Source organism: Festucalex cinctus, chromosome 12 (assembly GCF_051991245.1).
Source record: "Festucalex cinctus isolate MCC-2025b chromosome 12, RoL_Fcin_1.0, whole genome shotgun sequence".
NCBI classification, from domain to species: domain Eukaryota; kingdom Metazoa; phylum Chordata; class Actinopteri; order Syngnathiformes; family Syngnathidae; genus Festucalex; species Festucalex cinctus.
Window position 1 is genome coordinate 17,349,286 of NC_135422.1, and position 19,827 is coordinate 17,369,112.

General features: G+C 39.9%; 4 protein-coding genes across 6 annotated transcripts in view; 2 read left to right on the forward strand and 2 right to left on the reverse strand.

Annotated features, from left to right (window-relative positions):
* Window positions 1-1,102: 1,102 nt before the first annotated feature.
* Window positions 1,103-9,637, forward strand: shda (Src homology 2 domain containing transforming protein D, a). 2 transcript variants are annotated; one of them, XM_077539864.1, is made up of 8 exons: window positions 1,103-1,331; window positions 2,095-2,353; window positions 2,753-2,854; window positions 3,195-3,357; window positions 4,324-4,569; window positions 4,894-5,071; window positions 6,565-6,684; window positions 8,962-9,637. In XM_077539864.1, exons 2-8 carry the CDS (start codon window positions 2,099-2,101, stop codon window positions 9,146-9,148), a joined length of 1,251 nt encoding a protein of 416 aa, XP_077395990.1. In that variant the 5' UTR covers window positions 1,103-1,331; window positions 2,095-2,098; the 3' UTR covers window positions 9,149-9,637. The 2 variants fall into 2 exon arrangements, with proteins under 2 accessions (XP_077395990.1, XP_077395991.1); XM_077539865.1 differs by lacking the exon at window positions 1,103-1,331 and adding an exon at window positions 1,411-1,507.
* An 851-nt stretch (window positions 9,638-10,488) lies between these two features.
* On the reverse strand, window positions 10,489-12,676 carry mrps26 (mitochondrial ribosomal protein S26). Its single transcript, XM_077539408.1, has 4 exons — window positions 12,307-12,676; window positions 11,262-11,408; window positions 10,904-11,027; window positions 10,489-10,812 (listed from the first exon to the last, which is right to left on the reverse strand). The coding sequence occupies exons 1-4, from the start codon at window positions 12,510-12,512 to the stop codon at window positions 10,681-10,683; spliced, it is 609 nt and encodes a 202-aa protein (XP_077395534.1). The 5' UTR covers window positions 12,513-12,676; the 3' UTR covers window positions 10,489-10,680.
* Window positions 12,382-19,827, forward strand: part of alms1 (ALMS1 centrosome and basal body associated protein) — a 49,487-nt gene continuing 42,041 nt past the window's right edge. The window contains exon 1 of the mRNA XM_077539389.1: window positions 12,382-12,941. The gene's annotated coding sequence lies outside the window, so the exon portion shown is untranslated. The remainder of the gene's footprint in view (window positions 12,942-19,827) is intronic.
* neff2 (neuronal intermediate filament family member 2) lies at window positions 13,448-18,272 on the reverse strand. 2 transcript variants are annotated; one of them, XM_077539406.1, is made up of 4 exons: window positions 17,552-18,272; window positions 15,919-16,290; window positions 15,608-15,732; window positions 13,448-13,996 (listed from the first exon to the last, which is right to left on the reverse strand). In XM_077539406.1, exons 1-4 carry the CDS (start codon window positions 18,128-18,130, stop codon window positions 13,936-13,938), a joined length of 1,137 nt encoding a protein of 378 aa, XP_077395532.1. In that variant the 5' UTR covers window positions 18,131-18,272; the 3' UTR covers window positions 13,448-13,935. The 2 variants fall into 2 exon arrangements, with proteins under 2 accessions (XP_077395532.1, XP_077395531.1); XM_077539405.1 differs by having other exon boundaries at window positions 15,919-16,305; window positions 17,552-18,271.

A 19,827-nucleotide genomic window follows, 5' to 3' on the forward strand; every position in this document is an offset into this window, starting at 1 on the left:
TGTTCACAAAATGGTGTAATGTGTTTGCAAATTTGAATTTTTAAAAACATTTTTAATACAATTAAAATTGTAATTTATTCAAAAAAAATGTTTTTAAATGTAATAAAATTTCATTTTAAAACGAAATTTTAGAGACCTCTCCTGGACAGCTAACACCACAGCACTAGTCAAAAGGGCACAGCAGAGACTGCACTTCCTGAGATTACTAAGGAAGGAGCAACTTAACACCAAACTGCTGGTGACCTTCTATAGATCAGCAATTGACAGTCTGCTGACCTATGCTGTGTCAGTATGGCACTCAAGCTGCACAGAAGCGGACAGGAAGAGACTGCAGAGGGTCATCAACACAGCACAGAAGACCATCGGCTGCCCCCTACCTCCACTGTCTACCATCTACAACTCCCAGTGCCTCGGCAGGGCAAAGAAAATCATCAAGGACCCTACACACCCCGGTTTCCACTTCTTCAGCCTGCTGCCCTCTGGTAGGCGCTACAGAGCAATATCAGCAAAAACAAACAGACTCAGAGACAGTTTCTTTCCAAAAGCTGTCATCATACTCAACTCCACTATGCACTGAGAACTGACCTGGACTCATTTTAGGACTAGCTTTGCACTTTTGCACATTTGTACATTGCAATATGTACAGTGGTTTTATACAGTATTGGTTTTATTTTATTTTTTAACCTATTTATTTTATTGTAGATATTTTTATCTGTCTATTATGTGTGCACTTATGGCAGAGCTTTCATTTCATTGTACTTGTATAATGACAATAAAGGCTAATCCAATCTAATCTAATGTGCCTCAAGTTACGAACGTTCAATTTAGGAGTTGCATTGTGTTTGTATGATGAGCCAATTTCACCTATGCCCTAAAAATATGTACATAATTCTTGATCCATTAGGTCTTTCACAAAAGTGTGCCACAATTTTTTTTTTTTTTACTTTTATTGAATTAATAAATAGACCTCACAACACTGTGAGCCATTCCTTTGCAATATTTTCATGCAGTCCGTTTTAATTTAAAAGACAATAACTTCAATTCCCACAAATAAAATTTTGAGGGGGAAATGCACCGTCTGTTACGTCACTCCTCCCCGGCGACTGTGAGGTGGTGGTGGTGGTGTGTTGTCGGACTACACAAGGGACCGCTGTGGCCAGGCTAACATTAGCCTGCTGGCTAACTACACAGCTGCAGTTGAATCTACGAACTGTGGTGTTTCTGACTCAAAGGCGTCCCAAAAGAAACACCCGATGGTTATTAAAAAAGAAGAAAGAAGAAGTGGTGCGTTTAAAATAAACGGAGAGCAGCCGTCGACGTGAAGAAAGAGGGTGAGCTTTTCAGACAAGTCAACTCTTAGGTTAGCTTGAGCGCAGCTAACTTGTTAAATGCCTCAATCGCGTTCTAGGTCGGCGTTACAACGTCACTTTTCTTCGACTATATTTTCAGTCCGTATTCGCCAGTTGATACATTTGACTTACTTTAATTGATGAGCGTGTTTGCTAACGTAAGCTAACAGCTAACTCGCTTTTTTGTTTCACTCCTTAGTCACAAAATCAATTAACTAAAGCATTCAGCCGTACTGGGCCAGACATTTTTATTTTTTTTATTTTTACAGTTAATATTAAGACCCTTTTAAACGTCATTATGAGTCCAAATTGTCTTCTTTTACAAACGCAGAGATATTGCAAGCATTTTTTTTTTAAACCATGCACTCTTAAAATAAATGCATTAATGCTATCTATCTATCTATCTATCTATCTATCTATCTATCTATCTATGATTTTGGAAAATAGAGAACAATTCTACACACAAAACCTCATTAATCTGTAATCTTAATGCACATAATGAGAAATGCATTCATACACTTTAAGCACCTAATATTTGAACCCAATCGTTGCTTCAAACCATCAAATATTTATGTAGGCCCCACTGGCTGTGCTTTTGTAAATGAGCCCCTCTCTTCTTTACGCAGGAGCATGCATCAGACTACAGAAGTCGCAAAGAAAATTGATAGAAAAATAATAATAATAATAATAAGACCCCCCAAATGAGCACAAAGCACAATAATAAACAGTGCATTTTTATTCCCAGATCCATGGCAAAGTGGCTGAAGGACTACCTGAACTTTGGTAATCGGCGTGACCCACCGCAACCTCCGAGGCCAGACTACAGCGAGAGTGAGATCCTGCGGGCCTACCGAGCCCAGAAGGAGCTGGACTTTGAGGATCCGTACCAGTGCTCGGCCAAGGAGCACCAAAATGGTGGTGGTGGTGTTGTTGGCTACGGTAGTGTGGACGTAAGCCTGACTCCATTCCCTGCTTTTGGAACCAGCTTGTCTAACAGTGCAGAGGTACGGCACACAATTTTCTCCTTCTTGAATCCAATGATTTCAGAACTTTTTCTTTTTGTTTTTAAAGACGACAAAACAAGCCTAACTAAATGAAATTATTCACTCACTTGGTGAGCTTCAAGATGGTGCCAAGGCAGTATTTTGTACATTAGACGTTGCTTTGTCCTTATAATAATCAGCCATTAGATGATTTTTCCACAAATATGTAGGTTAGGTCCATACCAAAAATCTGTGAAAGGCAAATATATCTTGGTTCACTCTACTTTTCTGTAACAACATAAAAAAATATGTTCTTTATTTATTATGTATTTAAAAATAGAAACATTTAAATTAATATTATTACAAAAAGATATGAATTATGCAAATGTTTATGATTGATGAAATGTGTCTCATTTGCAGGTGAAAGTGCTGTCCCCCAAGCACAGACTGATTAAAGTGGACTCTCAGGAGTTTGGCCACTGTAAGATTCCGCTGAGTCCCGTCACTGTTCAAGAGGAGCCTGTAAGACCGCCTCCTAGTCCGCTTTGCACTACAGCTGTCAAAATAAAATTAAAAGTTGAAATGTATGCTGAAGGAAAATATCGACTAAACTGTTAATCTATTAATTAATTTATTTGCGTCAACTTGAATTGGATTAAAACTAAAATACAATCCGATGACTAGATTATGACTAAAAATTAAATTGATTTTAGTCAAAAGAGTAACTAAAACTGAATTAAAATTTCTTGTCAAAATCAACACTACGATTAGTCGATTCATCATTTGACTAATGTGACAGCACTGCTTTTGCACCTGCTCTCAAATAAATCTCAGTTGTCGTCCGACTATCGACTCGTCCCAGGTGCTGCCCTCAGCCCCCGTAGCGCCGGACGCCGATACAGACTACTCAGATCCGTTCGACGCCCGCCCCGACCTGAGGAACCAGACCGGCTGGGAAGCCGAATCGGCCCCGTCGGACTGCTGCAGCTACATGGAGCCGTTTGAGGCTCAGCAGATTATTTCAGGTTGGATTGTAATTCATTTGTGGAAAAAATAAATGTATATGGGCTGCAACTCACCATTATTTTAACTATTTGACTACCACATGTTATCCAACAAAAAAAAAAACAACAACCCTAGAGTGCCAGCCAATTTCGAGCATTTTTAACTCATCTGTCAAGGCAAACTATTGTGTGCTGTGACTACATAAACATGGTAGATACCATACGAAAGATTTGATTCTATTCTCTCATTAGAAAAAAAAATATGATTCAACCTTATTCCATTCTTAAATAATCACCATTTGAAAATAGATAGTTTGAGTGACACCAAGAAAAAAATTAGAAAATAAGCTTTTTGTGAAAAGATACATTTTGTGCACAACAGTGGCTGACACAAATATTTTTTTGTTTAGTGATGCTCTGTGGAATTATATTTAATGGGACAAACGCTTTGATCATTCACGTCTTCCTTGAAAACGTTTGATTTCAACAGATTCCGTCATGTTTCATTGTGATTTCATACACCGGCAGCCCATTGAAAAGAGATACAATGCTGCCATCTGCTGGCGATAGCTAGTTTTTTTTTTTTTCTAATAATAATAATTATTATTTTTTAATTCTGCTCACTCATGAAACCAGAACCGCCCAATATATTGCGCTGCCCATTGAGGAAAACAAACAAACAAAAAAAACTAGTTGACATCAATTAACGTTAATGGCAGTACTCGTTGCGATTTCTGTTAACGTCAATTAATGTTAACAGCAGGGAAAGAGTTAATAATCGATTCATCTGTTATTTGTTTTTTTAGAATGTAATGAATTGGACTAAATATATTCTTGTGTGTGTTGGAGGAGGGAAATATCGAAAACAGGCTGGATAGGGGCTGTCAAAGGTCGGACTTGGGCTCCCCTGATCTAAAACATATTGAGCATTCAGTCTGTTATTTTTTTTTTTGTAATAGAAGCAGGCTCATGTCTTTGTGTGTGCAGAAATGCAGCGCAACAAGTGCACGAGCGCCAGTGGCAGCCAGCTGTACGACAGCCCGTACGAGGAGAGGGCCCGGCAGCAGGCCCGCGTGGCCCCGACGGCCCCGGCGCAGCATCACAGTCTTGACGGTGCACTCCCCCCCGTGGACGACAGAGAGAGCCGGCTGCCCCAGAACGACGAAAGGCCTGCCGACGAGTACGACCAGCCGTGGGAGTGGAAGAAGGACGACATCTCCAAAGCGCTCGCTGGTAATGCCTCAAATCTTGAAAGTGACGCCATTGAAAACTTGAATGCAAATGTTATGAATCAGTTCCAGCAATGAGTTAATGAGCAATAAATATAGCTTTTAATGTGTCACAATCATGTGACCTATAACCTGTAAAACTCAAGTGAAACAAATGAAAGAGGCAAAGTACACAACTAATACTAATCAAATCATAATGACATCAATGAAACCAACACATTGCAAATATTAGAATGGGCTCTCGGCCGCTTTTTTTTTTTCGAGAAGAAGTTGGTCCCCGATTCAAATGTGATGACTAATTTGCAGCTTTTTGACTTTTGGGCCATAGTTCAGTTTGAGGGCGCTGAGAGGGAGCGCTCGCGTGTCCAGTTGGAGCACGGCAGGCTTGCCAAGGCCGCCAACGCGCCGGCCGTGGCGGCGGACTCCGACGCCTTGCGCCTGGTTTGTGACGCGCTCCCCCTCCTCGGAGAGAGAGTGGACCCCTACCTGCCGCTGGAAAGACAAGTGTGAGGCCTCACGTCAACACTTCAGCATTGCAAATGTATACATTTTAGTGCTGTCGGTGTCAAATATTTTCTAGAATCGATTTTAATCTATTGATTATTCAGTTGATTAATCTGATTCATGTTAATTTTGCATTAAAGTGTATAACAAAAGCATTTTCTCCCCCGATTACTATTTATTAATCAGTGATTTGTTTATTTCTTACTTGATATTTGTATAGTGATTAAAAAACGGGAGATTGTTGTACTGTGTTAGCGGGTCCGTCATCGTTTTCCAAAGTAAAAACAGATGTTTGTAAATGTCTTATTTTGAAACACAGACAGAAATCAGCAAACAAGTTACTGTTGATTAGGGATGTAACGATATCCAAACATCACGATACGATATTATCACAATATGAAGCTCAAGATACGATAATTATCACGATATTGTGGGGTGGTTGGCGATATTTGAAAAATGACACCATTTATTGTGAAAAAAAAGAGCTATTACTAATGCTTTTGTACATAACATTAATGTTATGTTATTATTGTTATGTTTTATTATTATTACGTTATTATTATTATTATTATTATTATTATTATTATTATTATTATGTTATGTTGTTAATGCACGCACACATTGAGTTCCTCTACAAATTGACTTGCTTCACAGGCATATTATGCTCCCTTCATCTGAGAATTAGCTTACATTTTAAACATAGAAGGGCCAAAACATCCCCCATGAAAATTAAATTGCACTAAAAAAAAAAAAATAGCCAACTGCACAAATGGAAATCAACCTGACATTTTTAACAGATGTCTGCATTTAAATATTGTGAACATGACGAAGACGATATTGTGGCAGTTTTAATATCACGATATCACAATATCGCGCTTATCGAAACCAGAGGATTTGAACAATTTAAAATTTTTATAAAATTGCTGCAAACGATTACTCAATTATTAAAATAGTTGTTGATTAATTTGATACTCGATTACTTGTTGATTAATTGATTAACTTTGACAGCTCCAATGCATTTACCCTCCTGTTGTACTACGGCTCACATTGACATAGATTTTTCAGCCTGCAATTTTTTTTAGGAAAAATTTTCCACTTTTTTTTTTTTATAGCTTTTATTATTATTATTATTTTTGGTCTACATTTTCAAATTATTTGTGAATATTTTATTCATTCTTTGTGGTGATTACATAACTGAATATTTTAAAAAAAGGATAAATATTCTGTTACTTTTTTTTTCATCTGCTGGCTTTATTGGTATTTTTTTCTAAAGTATTTTTGATTTAGCTTTTTTCTTTTTTAATGATCAACATTCCTGTTGTATTCCTGTTTGCAAATTGATTTTTTATATATAAATCTAGCGCTGGGTTTATTATTAACTTTTTTTTGTTTTAATAATTAACTCTTTAATCATCAAAAAAAAAAAAAATACAACTACACAATGCAAATTCTGTTCTGATTTATTTTTTTTTCTTCCTCAAAATATCATGTGCAGGTGGTACCACGGAGCGCTGAGTCGCTCTGAGGCAGAGACTCTGCTGACCCTGTGCAAGGAGAGCTCGTACCTGGTGAGGAACAGCCAAACCTGCCACAGCGACTTTTCCCTCTCACTCAGGTACATGCACACACATACACAGCGCCTTTTTTTTTTTTTTTTTTTTTGTCTTTCTGTCTTATAAAATAGTCTATCCGACCTGCCCCCGAAACACTTGGAGGTGCCTCAAATCCACTTTCATTTTACGCCTGACCATGATTTACAAAAGGTTATTCCATAATCCTTTACGGCAGCATCTTTTATGGAAACAGGCTACCAATGAAGCTTAATGCTCAAAAGTCCAGAAAGCTAGTGGCTAGCTGCTAATGCTAAAAATAGATACTGGATTATACGTTGCCACGCGCATAATTTGTTTTGTTTTTTTTCACATCCTTAATTAGCAATGGAAAATTATTTCAGGATGATGATGATGTGTGTTGATGTTGATGGCAATTTAAACTGGGAAGACGAGTCAAGTTAGCCACCACGCGCTGCCATGAACAACTTCAAAATAAAAGCGCGCCAAGGCATTGATGCACATTTATTATTTAGTAAGATTTAATTTTGAAGTTGGTCTTCTCACTGAGTCGGTGACGCGTTTTCAACCTTCAAATTGACAAATTGGCATTGACAAATTAAAGAATTAAAGACATTTAAAAACAACAAATACAGTTTTATGATTGAAGTTTCAGGTTTTGGAATAATGGCTAATAGAAAAGATGTTTAAAAGAGCACCAAACAACAGTTTTCGTTGATGATGGCGGCATCATATGGACGAAAGCGGTAGTGTTTTGCCTTGACTGAAGACCACATTTCCCATAAGGACTAGTGCATAGTGTCGCCTCACAGCAGTAGACCATAGACCGCATTTACAGTACACACACATAAAGTAGACTGCAGTGGCCTCGTGAGTACGTTGACACCGCAGCCATATTGGATGAGGCAAAGTGAAGATATTTTTAAAGATGCCTCTTTCTGTTTCTCCTTGGAGATGTATCATCAAGCTACAACTCATTGGATTAATAAGGAATTATTACCTTTGATTATATTATCCCATTCAAAGTCAATCTTACTATTTTTGCCGATGTAATGGCAAATACAATTGCCACATCCAATAGGGCGGATGTGCTGACATATTGCTTCGAACGGGCCACCTGTTTGAACGGTGTCTGCAGCAGAATTAAAAAGAAAAAAGGAAAGCAAAATCCTACCTCATTGTAGATGCCAAAACGATATGTGGGCCCGTAGTTTTTTTTTTTTTCCAAGTGACTCTTTAGTTGCCGACACGAAAGTAGTTTGTAGTATGTCCCTCCTCACTTGTCTTGTGCGCCAGCGTCCTCAGAAACTTGCAGCTTCACTTGTACAAAATCTACATGACTCTTGCATTGCACGCCAACATTGACACATTTGTCGCGTATGCGTATAAGTCAGCGTAAGGCATACCTAGCATTATTTTCAGTAAGACTGTGATGGCTGTTGCAAATAAGACTATCAATCAAACAAAACCATACCACTATTTCTTCATATTGTGACATCTTGCAAGAATTCCGCCAGAAAACGTTACTTGTACAAACGGCCACCGTTGGGTGTAGCCGACGCCAAAAGCAAGAACAATTCGGCAAGTGGCGAGCATTAGAAGCAATGAACTGAAGCAGCCAACACAAACTTAACATACCTCCGACACCGCGAGACCTGTGTTGCGTTTACTGACACTCGGATATAAGAGTGCAAAACCGAATGAATGGAAAAATATAATGATAAAAAAAAGGAGAACCATTTTAGAGATCCATGCCTCAACTGGGCGGGCACGGACCCCTATGGCCCGCCCATGGTGACAGGTGTGCATTTGTTTGCTGTGGCTGGTTGAAAGTAATTAATCTGTTTTATTTTATTTTTTCGTTATATAGTACTGTAACGCTTTTCAAGTATGTTAACAGCAGACGTTGGTTTTACGTCTTTGTTGTCCACACAAACGGCTGCGCTTGCCCCGTCCCTTCCCGCGATGCATTCACAAGCACTCCGTAAAGAAGACCGCACATGACACACAAACTCGTTAGTTTACAGTATTTTTTTTTTTTAGCCTTGTTTCTGTGATTTGATTTGATAAGCCAATCTATATCCGCACTTGCTCTTTGCCTTCAAAAGATAGTGACCAAGTGTTAACTAACATTTTCTTTGTTGCCAAAAGCAATGACCTCAGTTTTGTTTTAGTTTGGTTAATATTTTGGTTTAGTTAATTTCTAGTCTAGTTTTAGTCCGGTGAAAAATGTGTGTTGACGAAATTAGTTTTCTTTCGTTTTTGATGACGAAATTAACACGAGTCCGGTCTGACTCTTGTGTTTTCCGAACGTCTTCCAGGAGTTGCAAGGGCTTCATGCACATGAAGTTCACGCGCTCGGCCGACGGCCGCTTCGTGCTGGGCGAGAACAGCCCGCCCTTCGCCACCGTCCCGGAGGTCATCCACTACTACAGCACGCACAAGCTGCCCATCCGGGGGGCCGAGCACATGTCCCTTCTGTATCCCGTCATTGTGCAGACGCTCTGACGTGGGGGGAAGGAGGACAGGCCGCAACCAACAAGCTTTTGGGGCGGCTCCAATTCAAGGCCGGTGCCTCAAGAACATGGGACTCGGGAGGCCGACAGAGGAGCGCTGAAAGTAGGACATTTTTGAAGGATCTTTTTGAACGATTTTGTGCGTATCGCTAGTCATGTTTTGGTCAGAGAGAGTTAAGTTTAACAAATTTTCTGGACAAACATGCATTTTTGGCGTCTACGGAAAGGTTTCGCCTGACACGAAACGATTATAAGTAAATTGAAGAAGATTCTAGTTTCCCTGCTTTTTTTTTTTTTTTTTTGGTGCTAGTGAGCCGTATAGGGGATGACTTTGAGGCACAGGTGTGAGTGTTTGGAGGCTTGCAGCGTCTCGTCAAATCCCGGACAGCTTTAGAGATGCTTGAAGTGTGCATTTGTCATCCAAATATAGCTTTCTTCTGTTTTCTAAAGTTTGAAAATAAAGTCACCTCTTTTTACCTTTGATATTAGTTTTTTTTGGTGCAGCATAAATATTTAGGCTGTCCAAACTTGTCGTCGCAGTCATGGCCTTAATTGTGGGGGGTGGGGTGGAATCATACTATCTTGCGTCCATTTGGGGTATCGCTCTGACGACGATTCTGCTGCCCAACCAGAGACGATCCGCTAGCACCCAGGCTGAAGAAATCTTCAACAAAAAGAAAGCAATTTGAGAAGACAATTGCATGCACTAAAGACAGCTGGGTAAAAAAAAAAAAAAAAAAATTGGGTCACGATTGGACCAACCCAACTTTTTGAGTTACTAACAAATTAAATTCACAAAACACAAAGCAAACTTTTTTTTTTTTTTTTTTTTGCTTGTTTTGTGGGTTATTCGTTTGACCCAACTTTTTTGGGTTAATTGAAGCAAACTGAATTTGGTCAAATGAGCCAACTTTTGAGATTAATCCAAAATGTTGGGTCAAATTAACCCACAATGTAAACCAATTTGTTGTGTTGTGGGTTATTCATCTGACTCAACTTTTTGGGTAAAGTGAACAACCCAATTGAATTGGGTGAAAAACGAACCGCCCAAACTTTATTTAATCCAAAATGTTGGGTCAAATTAAATAGTAACCCACAATGCAACCCAAATTTGTTGGGCTGTGTTGTGGGTTATTAATTTGATCCAACATGTGCTTACTACAAATGTTACTTTCTTTGTGCCTTGTCAGTCATCCCTTGATCATAATACCAAAAGGTTGAATTGAATCAAGCCAACTGGACTTTTCAGGTTTTCCAAAAACGTTAATCTGCCGAGGCAATGAAGTGCTATTGGCCATACAAATACACAGCGCACAAAATGAATACAACTGATTCAGTTGCGTGTACATGAATTTATTGGCATTCACATGGAATGAATGAATAAACGACAGAGAAACATAGACAAAAAAAAAAAGCCAGCGCCGAAGAAACAATCCTAGAGATTTTCACGGATGATCCTACGATTGCTGGAACGTCCATCTTGTTTTATGTTTGACAGTTATATTGGTTTTGTGTTGGAAAGTGTCACTGTAACACCGTCTGTTTCACAACTCGGCCCTCCTTGTCCACGGCAAAGTTGTAATTCTTGGCGTTGTCCAGAGCTTCCTCGATGCGTTGGTCCAAGTTGTCTAACGTGATGAAGTTCTTTGCGTCCTCCTGTGGCCCAAAAAAAAAAAAAGACCAATATTAAAGAATGTCATGAAAAAACAAAATACATTTATATATCGATGGAGGTGAAAAAGTGTACCTGCAACTGTGCAATTTCCTCCTCTTTCTGCCTGACAAATTCTTGCTGCTGTTGTTCTCGCTGGAGAGCCTCTTCCAGCTTTTTGCGTTCCGCCTCTTCCGTTTCCTTCTGGATCCTCACAAGTCTGGGGGAAAAAAAAACAACAAAAAAACAACAAAAAAAACCAAACGCACATTCAGGAAAATAGAACATGACAAACTATTGTCATTTGTTCATTCATTTTTGTCAGTTACAGCTAGTGGCGTGATGACGTTTTGCAAGACATTTTCTTTTGAGTGGCACGCAAACTTATTGACGGGATATAATAAAGAAAAGTCTGGGCCGATTTTATTGCCCAAGCATTTGAATAAAGGCTGACCGTAGTTGGAGCAGGCGCAAGTTCTCTTGGCGGTTGAATTCCATGAGGTTGCGGTGCTCCTCCACCTCCTGCTGCGCTCGCTTCTCCGCCATGGAGCCCGTCTCCTCCTCGTACTTCCTGCGCAGCACCTCCTCCTTGAACTCCAAACTGAAATGAATGACCGACACAAAAAATGCTAGCATTGGCTTGATAACGCTGTCCAAAGTTAGATTAATCACAAACGTCACTTAATAAAAAATAAATAAAATAAATATATGTGGCCATTATGTTCAGTTTTATTTTAAAATTTAAGAAATGTAATTTTCAAAACATGAATTCAAGCAAACATATTCATTTTTATTTTAAATTATTTCAAAATACAAAGTATAAATACATTTACTTTAAAATGAAGATGAGAAACATACAAATTAGTGAAATATTAATATTAAATTTAAAAGAATCATGAAAGTTAAGGATTTTCACATTTTATTTCAAAAACACCCATACATGAAAATTAGTATTTTTTTTTTAAATGAAACATCTTAAGCAAAATGTATTTAATTTTTTAAGTCGAGTCATCTTTATTTGTATAGCGACGTAAATTAAGTTAATGTATATTTATTTGAAAATGTTAAAACAAATTAATGCCAAAAATTTTTCGTTCTCAAAAGTTAAAACGTAAAATAACAATTTTCAAATGTATACTGTAAAACTAAAACCCTTACAAATTAAGGCAAGTATATACAGTATATGCGCATTTTTAGTTAGTTGCATGTAAATTAAGAGTATTGTTTTAAAAAATAAAATAAATTTTATTTACAAATAACTGTACATTTATTTTATATTTAGAAATAAAATGGTAAATTGAGGCATGTCATTCTAAAATATAAATAACATAATACGTGATTCCAATACAAAATTAACTACCATTATAATAATAATCAATGAAAAATCTGAAAATGAACTTGCTTTTTTATTTTTTTATTTTTTTTAACCACTTAGCTAATTAGCATGACAGCATTTCCCACGATCAGAAGCCTAAAAGTTGCCCAAATGAAATATGTACCGCAGCGCCCTCATGATGAGCTTGTAGTCTGTGTATCTCTCCCGCAGCACGACCATCTCCACCGGATCCACCGGCGGAGGCACTTTTATTCGCCCCATCTTGGACTTGGCCACCGGGTCGGTGCGAGACTTTCGTCCGCGTTGCGCCTCCACCAGCACGGCCCGCCCGGGCGCCAGCAGCCGAGCAACCCGCACGCCTCGGAACATCGCCGCCGTCCGGAGGTACTTTGTCGGGCTTGTCAATCGCTCAAGACGGCCGCTATCGGAAAGCTGAACACGGCCAAATGTGTCACATTGACACAGAAATAGAACATTCAACAGCCGCAGGGGGCGGCCATCTTGTGTGTGTGTTCTCTGACCAGGAAGCGATTGGAACGGTGGCTCGAAAGACTTTTACTGGAGACTCTGTCTCCATCTAGAGGTTGGAGTGAGTTTTGCATTTGAAATCAGTGACGCCTTTTGGTTGCAATATCTCTTCTGTACAGTACTAGGCGCTATGGATTACAACGTGTTGTAAATTCACTTTCCAAGGAGAAGAAGAATCGCCCTTGAATGGAAGTTTTGACAAACTGGCACGGCTGGCAAATTAAGAAGAGAAAGATAAACCTCGACTGGTAGTCAAATCCTCTTTCTAAAGTAAGTTTCACCTTGGTTTCCTTGTTAATCGCTCTTTAAAATAACTTTTTGTTCAAATATTTTTGTTACAAGAAAAAAAAAGGTATAGTGTGATAGTACCTTCTAGTGGTAGCAAGCAAATTCGTACAGCAGCTAAGCAGAAAACTTCATTACATAGCGTGTCAATTTGCTGAAAAGTTTAAATATTAAACTTTCATCTACAGTGGTCTTATTTGCTCTGACATTTTTAGGCTGGAAGTGGATATTTAATAACATGTTATGATTGTGAGTGATGTAGTTGAATTTTTTATTCTGATTACACTATTTTTTATACAACGCAATCCCATCAAAGGACACAGAGGCTTACTGAATATATGATACATATTTCAGCATTTAGAGACTCCAATTAAATTAGAATGTTTAAGAAACTAAGTCAATGGCCCCAATTGGCCACCCCCGGCCTGCTCCTAGGCTAAAAGTCTAGTTCCACCACTGCCCATACCGCTATAAATAAAATAAAAAGTGAGTCACAAGTTGTTATTTCTTTATTGGACTTGTTGCTCGTGGTTACAGTTAGTTTTCATTCAGTTTCATGACGCCAGTGACGATTAGGATTCCTCTGCATTTACATTTTATTTTATTTTTTTTGTCTTTTGCTGTCAATATGGACGTAAATGCAGAAGAAGATGTAAATAAATAGTTTAGGGTCACTGGCTCGACTACTACGATGCCGTTATTAAAGTCCAAACATCATTTATGCCCTTTCACAAACATTTGCTCAAGTGTTTGTACAAGGTTTGTTGCTTGGACTTTAACAATAATGATGCTTCATGCAGTGTAGCCATTTTGTATTTTGGATTTTTCTTGTAGTCAGAAAGTGTGGAGAAGAAGGGGGGCTTGTGATGGACCTCTCGCTTGCTTTTTAGCGCAAGGGCGCGTCTGTCTTGACGTGGATGACGTTTTGGTGATGGCTTGTAAACATGACGAGGATGTTTTAATGTTGGTGGTTGGATGTTCAGTGTACGACGGGAAGGTAGGGATCCGACAGCCGCAACTCTTCGCCTTCCAGAAGTTTCCTTAAAAAAGAAAAAAAAAAAAAAAAACTCTTCATGACTTTAAAGAATTTTTTTTCTGTGCACAGCAGTTTTGCGAAACAATGATGTCATTTGTGGAGCGACTTTCCAATTTTGAAGAGCATCTTTTTGCAGGTTAATATCAGGAAAATGAAGCAAGGGTTTTGTTAAACAATATAACAAATTAGCTATATAGTAGGTTTCCTTTTCTTATTGCAGGAAACCTTTTTTTTTTTTTTTAAATCTAAAAACATTTTCAGTCAAGAAATCTCAAACAAAAGTATATATTTCAATTTAAATGTGGTATTTCCGAATGGGTTGTATGGTTTTAGCAAAATAATTAAATAAATTATTAATAATAACACAAGATCTATTCTAATGTAATTTTGGGAACATTTTTGTGCACACCTCTAAAGTCAAAATCAAAACTCAGGACTCGATTGTGAAAGTAAATAACATTACTGATTTTATAAATATATTTTAATATATTGACATACTTTTAAACTCATATCTTATTAATTTGCCTGCTATTTTGCTGTTCAAAGTTGGATGACTCTCCGCTAATGTGTACTCAATCACCCAAGTATTTAATTCCAGCGTTAAATGATTGTCGACCTTTGATTAGCTTAGCAATTAGCATGGCTTCTCCTCCTTTCCTCATCATCCCTTTGCGAGAAAGATACTTGTCAGTAGTTTATTTGTCACCATACTGACTGCTCTGTGTTTAGCCGCACTAGCTAGCCAGCCGACGCTCATTGTTAGCTAGCTAGCTGGTACGGGGTTAAGTAGCTTGCTTTTGCCGCCGACTAGTACGCGTGCGTAACCTGGCAATAGCCAGATGGATATGCGCTTCACTCAAGTGAGTTCTCCGCAATACCCATCTGGTACCTCTCCACGGTAATTTGCTCAGGACATTCCGTACAATAATTTGAGCTGATTGGACCATGCGACATTCTACACGTTTGTTTTAACCAATCACGGCCACGGGTGAAAATTTCGTCTTCGTTCTTGCCGAAGGGGGGAAAAGCACAAACATCTTACCAGCTAGAAATGCACAAAGCACCTCTCGCTGTTCAACATTCAACAAGGAAACGTTGAGTAATTCTGCGAGAACGGAATTAATTGCAGCGTCCATTTGTCCATGTTACGTTTGTTTGTTAGCCCCTGAGTCGGCGCTGGCTTCCTGGTTTCGTCACAGTTGCATATCTCGCCCCCAAACACAATGTCGCTCTGTGATTGGGTGGTTCGGCTCGGAAGGAAATCAACGGAAGAGGTACAAGATGTATTCCCCGGGGTTTGTGAACTCACAAATACCACGGCAATTCATCTTGCGAGAGCAAGGTTAACGCATGCGTCCAACCCAGTAAAAAAATTTTGGGACCGTCTCAGTGGATCAGTTATTGGAAAAAAATTCTCACTTTTGCTGTTGAAGGTGTTTTGATGAGGCGCAAAATGCAAATTTTGACCACAAACCATAATTCAAATTAGTTCATTTAGAGCCTTAAATGTGACGATTTTAAACCCGTTAGATGACAGATGTTATTATTTTTTAGGTTAATTACAATAATAAATATTAAATAATAAATTGATAAGTACGTGTGTGTTTAGTGTCACCTGTACGCGGCTATTTCGATGTCCAGCGCCATCTTGACATTGAGCAGGTCTTGGTACTCTCTCATGTAGAGCGCCATCTCATGCTTGGCGTCGTCGATGTCTCGCTCCAGTTGATTGATCCTCGTCTGGGGATGGAAAATGAAACATTTGGAAGGATTTACCCACAATGATGAACCGGGCAATTCGGTTAAAATGTGCTGCTTCGGGAATTTTTCACACCTGCTGGGTTCTCCGCAAAATGTCTCCCGGATCTACTGTACTTCTACAACTCCTCTACAGCAATCTTTGTGCATAAGGGGTTGAAAGTTCACCTGGTACTTGTCCACCTCTTTGGCCTGCGTCTCCTCCAGCTCTCCCAACTGCTTGTTGAGCTCCTCCACGACGTTCCGGAGAGCCTCGATATCGGCGGATCGGGCCAGCAGCATCCTCCGATACTCCGAGGTCTCCTCCCGAATGGCGCGCGCCGCCCGGCGCTCCCTGTCGGCCGAGTCCGCCACCGCAGCGCACTTGCTCCTGTACCAGTCCTCCGCCGCTCGCATGTTGTCGCCCGCCAGCCGTTCGTACTGCGCCCGGATGTCGCGCAGCGCCTCCCCCAGGTGGGGCCGCGCCATTGCCACCACCCCTGGCGCCGCCTCCTCCACGCTGATGTTGGCCACCTCCAACTGCGCCCGCAGCTCCACGGTCTCCTCGGCAAAGACCTTACGAATGACGTCATGTCATACAGCAAGGATTGAAATGTTTTGTCATTTGGTTAGCTTATGCTGCCTTCATGTGGTATCGTAATTATGGTAAATACCATATTATCGAGTAGAAAATTGCCAGTGAATGCCCCCTCATGTTTGTATTTTCTACTGGACAACTGGGAATTAATTTTGATACCCGAGTTTCCGAGTTGAGAGAACGTTTAAAGTTTCAACATGGCGGAGAACATGGAAGGATTCGTGAATGGTAGAAATATTAACACTTATAAAGGAGTTAACGTCCGCTAGCACAGCAGGCTGTTTTAGAATCTACACAATTTTGCTATAACAACAAAATCACATGGACAGAACTTGGTCCTTGTCTCATAGCATGTGAAGGCAGGGTTATTAGCAATTACAGCAATTAGCATGGTTTCTCCGTCGACGTCATCCCTACATGAGAACACTACTTGTCAGAAATGTAGGTGTTTTTTGTTTTGTTTTTTTTGTTTTGTTTTTTGCCGTGACAGAGGCGATGATTACTGACTTAGGAGCGGCTCCGCAACATGTTTAGCTACACTAGCTAACCAGTGGAAGCTCATTGCTAGCTAGCTGGTTCGGCGTAATTAGCAGCTAGCCTGCCTCAACTTCGGACTGCCCATTGTAGTAGGTGACGTGAGCGACCACATGCGCCTAGCTAGCCCAATGAAGATTTTTGGGACCATCTCGGCTTTGCTAATCGCTGTGTTTTCATGATGCGCAAAAATGCTAATTTTGCCGCACAAATGGGATCCAACAGAGCACCCAATTCAACAACAGAACATGGCGGCCATATTGGCAGGGAGGCGTTCCCATTAATTCACTTCTTCATACCGATGGCTGTTTTTTACTCAAGCGCTAGTCGTGTACAAGTCTCTCAAACTTTCTCGTCCGGACAAGGAAAGTTTCTCATCTGGACACTTTAGGGGCTTCGTAAAGGGGCTCCGTACTTATTTATTTATTTAGTCATTTATTTATTTAGAATTTTGGCAGTTTTGGTCCTCCATACTGGACACGTGATAATTTCAAAACACTCTTTTTTGTAATTTTTTTTTTATTATTATTATTATTTTTTTTATTATTATTTTTTTTTTTTTATTATCCCCGTTTTCACCAAAGTGACACTCACTTCTCGCTCTGTGTTAGGATATTTTGCCACCTTGACTAAGTTCTATACAAAAGTGAATCAAGTGAAGCACCCGGAAACCGAAGATCATCAACAGACCTTCTTGAGGAAGACCATCTCGTCGCAAAGGGAGGCCACAGTGGTTTGGGCGTCGAGGTAGGACAGCGCTGCCCGTCCCGCCTCCTCCCGGGCCCGCATCAGGGCCTCCTGGGCATCCTCCCTCCGCCGCACCTCCTCCTCGCATCGTTCCCTCATCCTCTCACGAACCTCCTTCAGGTAGTCCCTCTCTGCCTCCATCTGCATTCTCTCTTGGCTCTCAGACTCCATCTCGGCCCTCAGGCTGCGCGCCGCCCCCTCGTAAGCCCCCCGCAAGCGCGACGGCTGGCCCCTTCTCCCCCGCAGCGCCTCCAGGTCGGCCAGCAGCGCCCGGTTGCGGAGCTCCAGGAGTCGGACCTTCTCGATGTAGCCTGCGAAGCGGTCGTTGAGCTCCACCAGCTGCTCCTTCTCCAGCATGCGCGAGTTGAGGACGCCGCTCCGGGCCGGGGAGGAGGACGGCACCAGGATCTTCCCGCGGGACTCGCGAGCTGCAGGTGAGGAGGACGACGGTGATGATTTGGATGTCAAGCGGGAACCTATGCGGTCGTCCCGAGGTGGACGGCAGAAGACGGAGGAGCTCATGGTGATGTTTTTTTGTTGTTGTTTTTTTCAAGATGGGAGTGAAATGAATGCTTTCAGAAGAAGTCCCCCCTCGTCCTGCACACCATGGGTGAGCATGAACGAGCGTTTGTGCACTGCACCAGCTCGGGGGGATGCTGCAGAGTCCAGACTTTTATATAGAGGACACGCATGCCCCCACTTCTCTGCCACACACGCTCGCGAGTGATGTCACAAGCCAGTCGACCAATAGCGGACTGCTGCAGTGAAGACGGTGGAGGTTTAGCTTGACAATCTCTTACTGCAATCATCATGCCAGCACACAAACAGTACAGTGCCATACAAAACCAACTTTGGTGAAAATAGGGATAATCCAAAAAGAGTGTTTTGAATTTATTACATTTGTTTAGCTAGTTCTTAATGGTGCCATAGAAAAAACTGGCACTCCTCAAATAGGGTGGTGTGGATGCGATGCCAATGCCTAGCAAACCTTTTTTTTTAACTGTACTTTTTTTTCTTATTTTTACTTTTCGGGTGTAATCAATATATGTTGCGTTGTAAACGGCAGGGTTATTTTATTTTTGGAATGTTTAATTTGTGTTAGTTTTTATTTCGCTTTGAGTTTTGTTTTATAAAATTTAGTTTTAAGATTGGTTCTGTTAGTTTTTCTTTTAGTTTGTTACTTAATGGTTTTTTTTTAGTTAGTTTCAGTTTATTTTTTATTTTTATATGTATTACTTGTGCGCAATATTTAAAAAAAAAATCAAAAACAAACAAAAACCCCCACCAATGGAGCGATGTCATCTCAAGGTGCTTTTCTATTGGCTGCTGCTAGATGACGTCACTTCTATGTGACACTTTTAAATGTCATTATTCCGGTTAATATTAAAACAAATCTACTTAAAATCACATTTAAAATCATGCCCAAGTGCTCATGCATTAAATTAATTACCAAAGACTAAAACGAAGGACATTATATATATATATATATATATATATATATATATATATATATATATATATATATATATATTATAGTTTAGTTTTAGATAAACATAAAATGCAGTTTGTTTTTTAAAAAACATTTTCGTTTTTATTTCATTTCGTCAACGAAATAGTTTTTTGAATTTTAGTTTTAGTTTTTTCGTTAGTTAACTAAAATAACCTTGGTAAGCTGTCAAAATATGTCCGAAAGGAAAAATGAATGAATAAAAAGTAGAATAAAGTGTAATCACGCGTCCACTACAGTAGGTGGCAGTCATGCTCTCATTTTTTCAGAGTACCCGAATAGTGTTAACGCCTACAATTTTATAGACAAAATCATCATGGCTGAGAGTTGGAGGTGGCGTGAAATATTTTCTTTTTGGGGGTGTAACAAAAAATAATTCAGAAGCACTGCGCTATAGGCATGGCTAGCTAGCATACATGCTAGCATAACCCTAGCATGGAGTAACTTGTAAATAGACCATGTAACAGTCATGTATTCTTTGTCCTCTGTCACGAATGACTAATATTAGTGTCATACAACGGAGTTGAGGTCTCCATTATTTGGGTCTGGCTGTCTTATAGGGCCCCCATGCAGGTGACCACACCAGAGGAAGGGCACAATGGCCATTGATTGAATTGGACTGGACTTTTTATATAGAATTGATGCATTGTGTATTAACTCTTGAAAAATTAGTGAAGGGGCGATATTCAAAACTTGTAGTTTTAACCCTGGA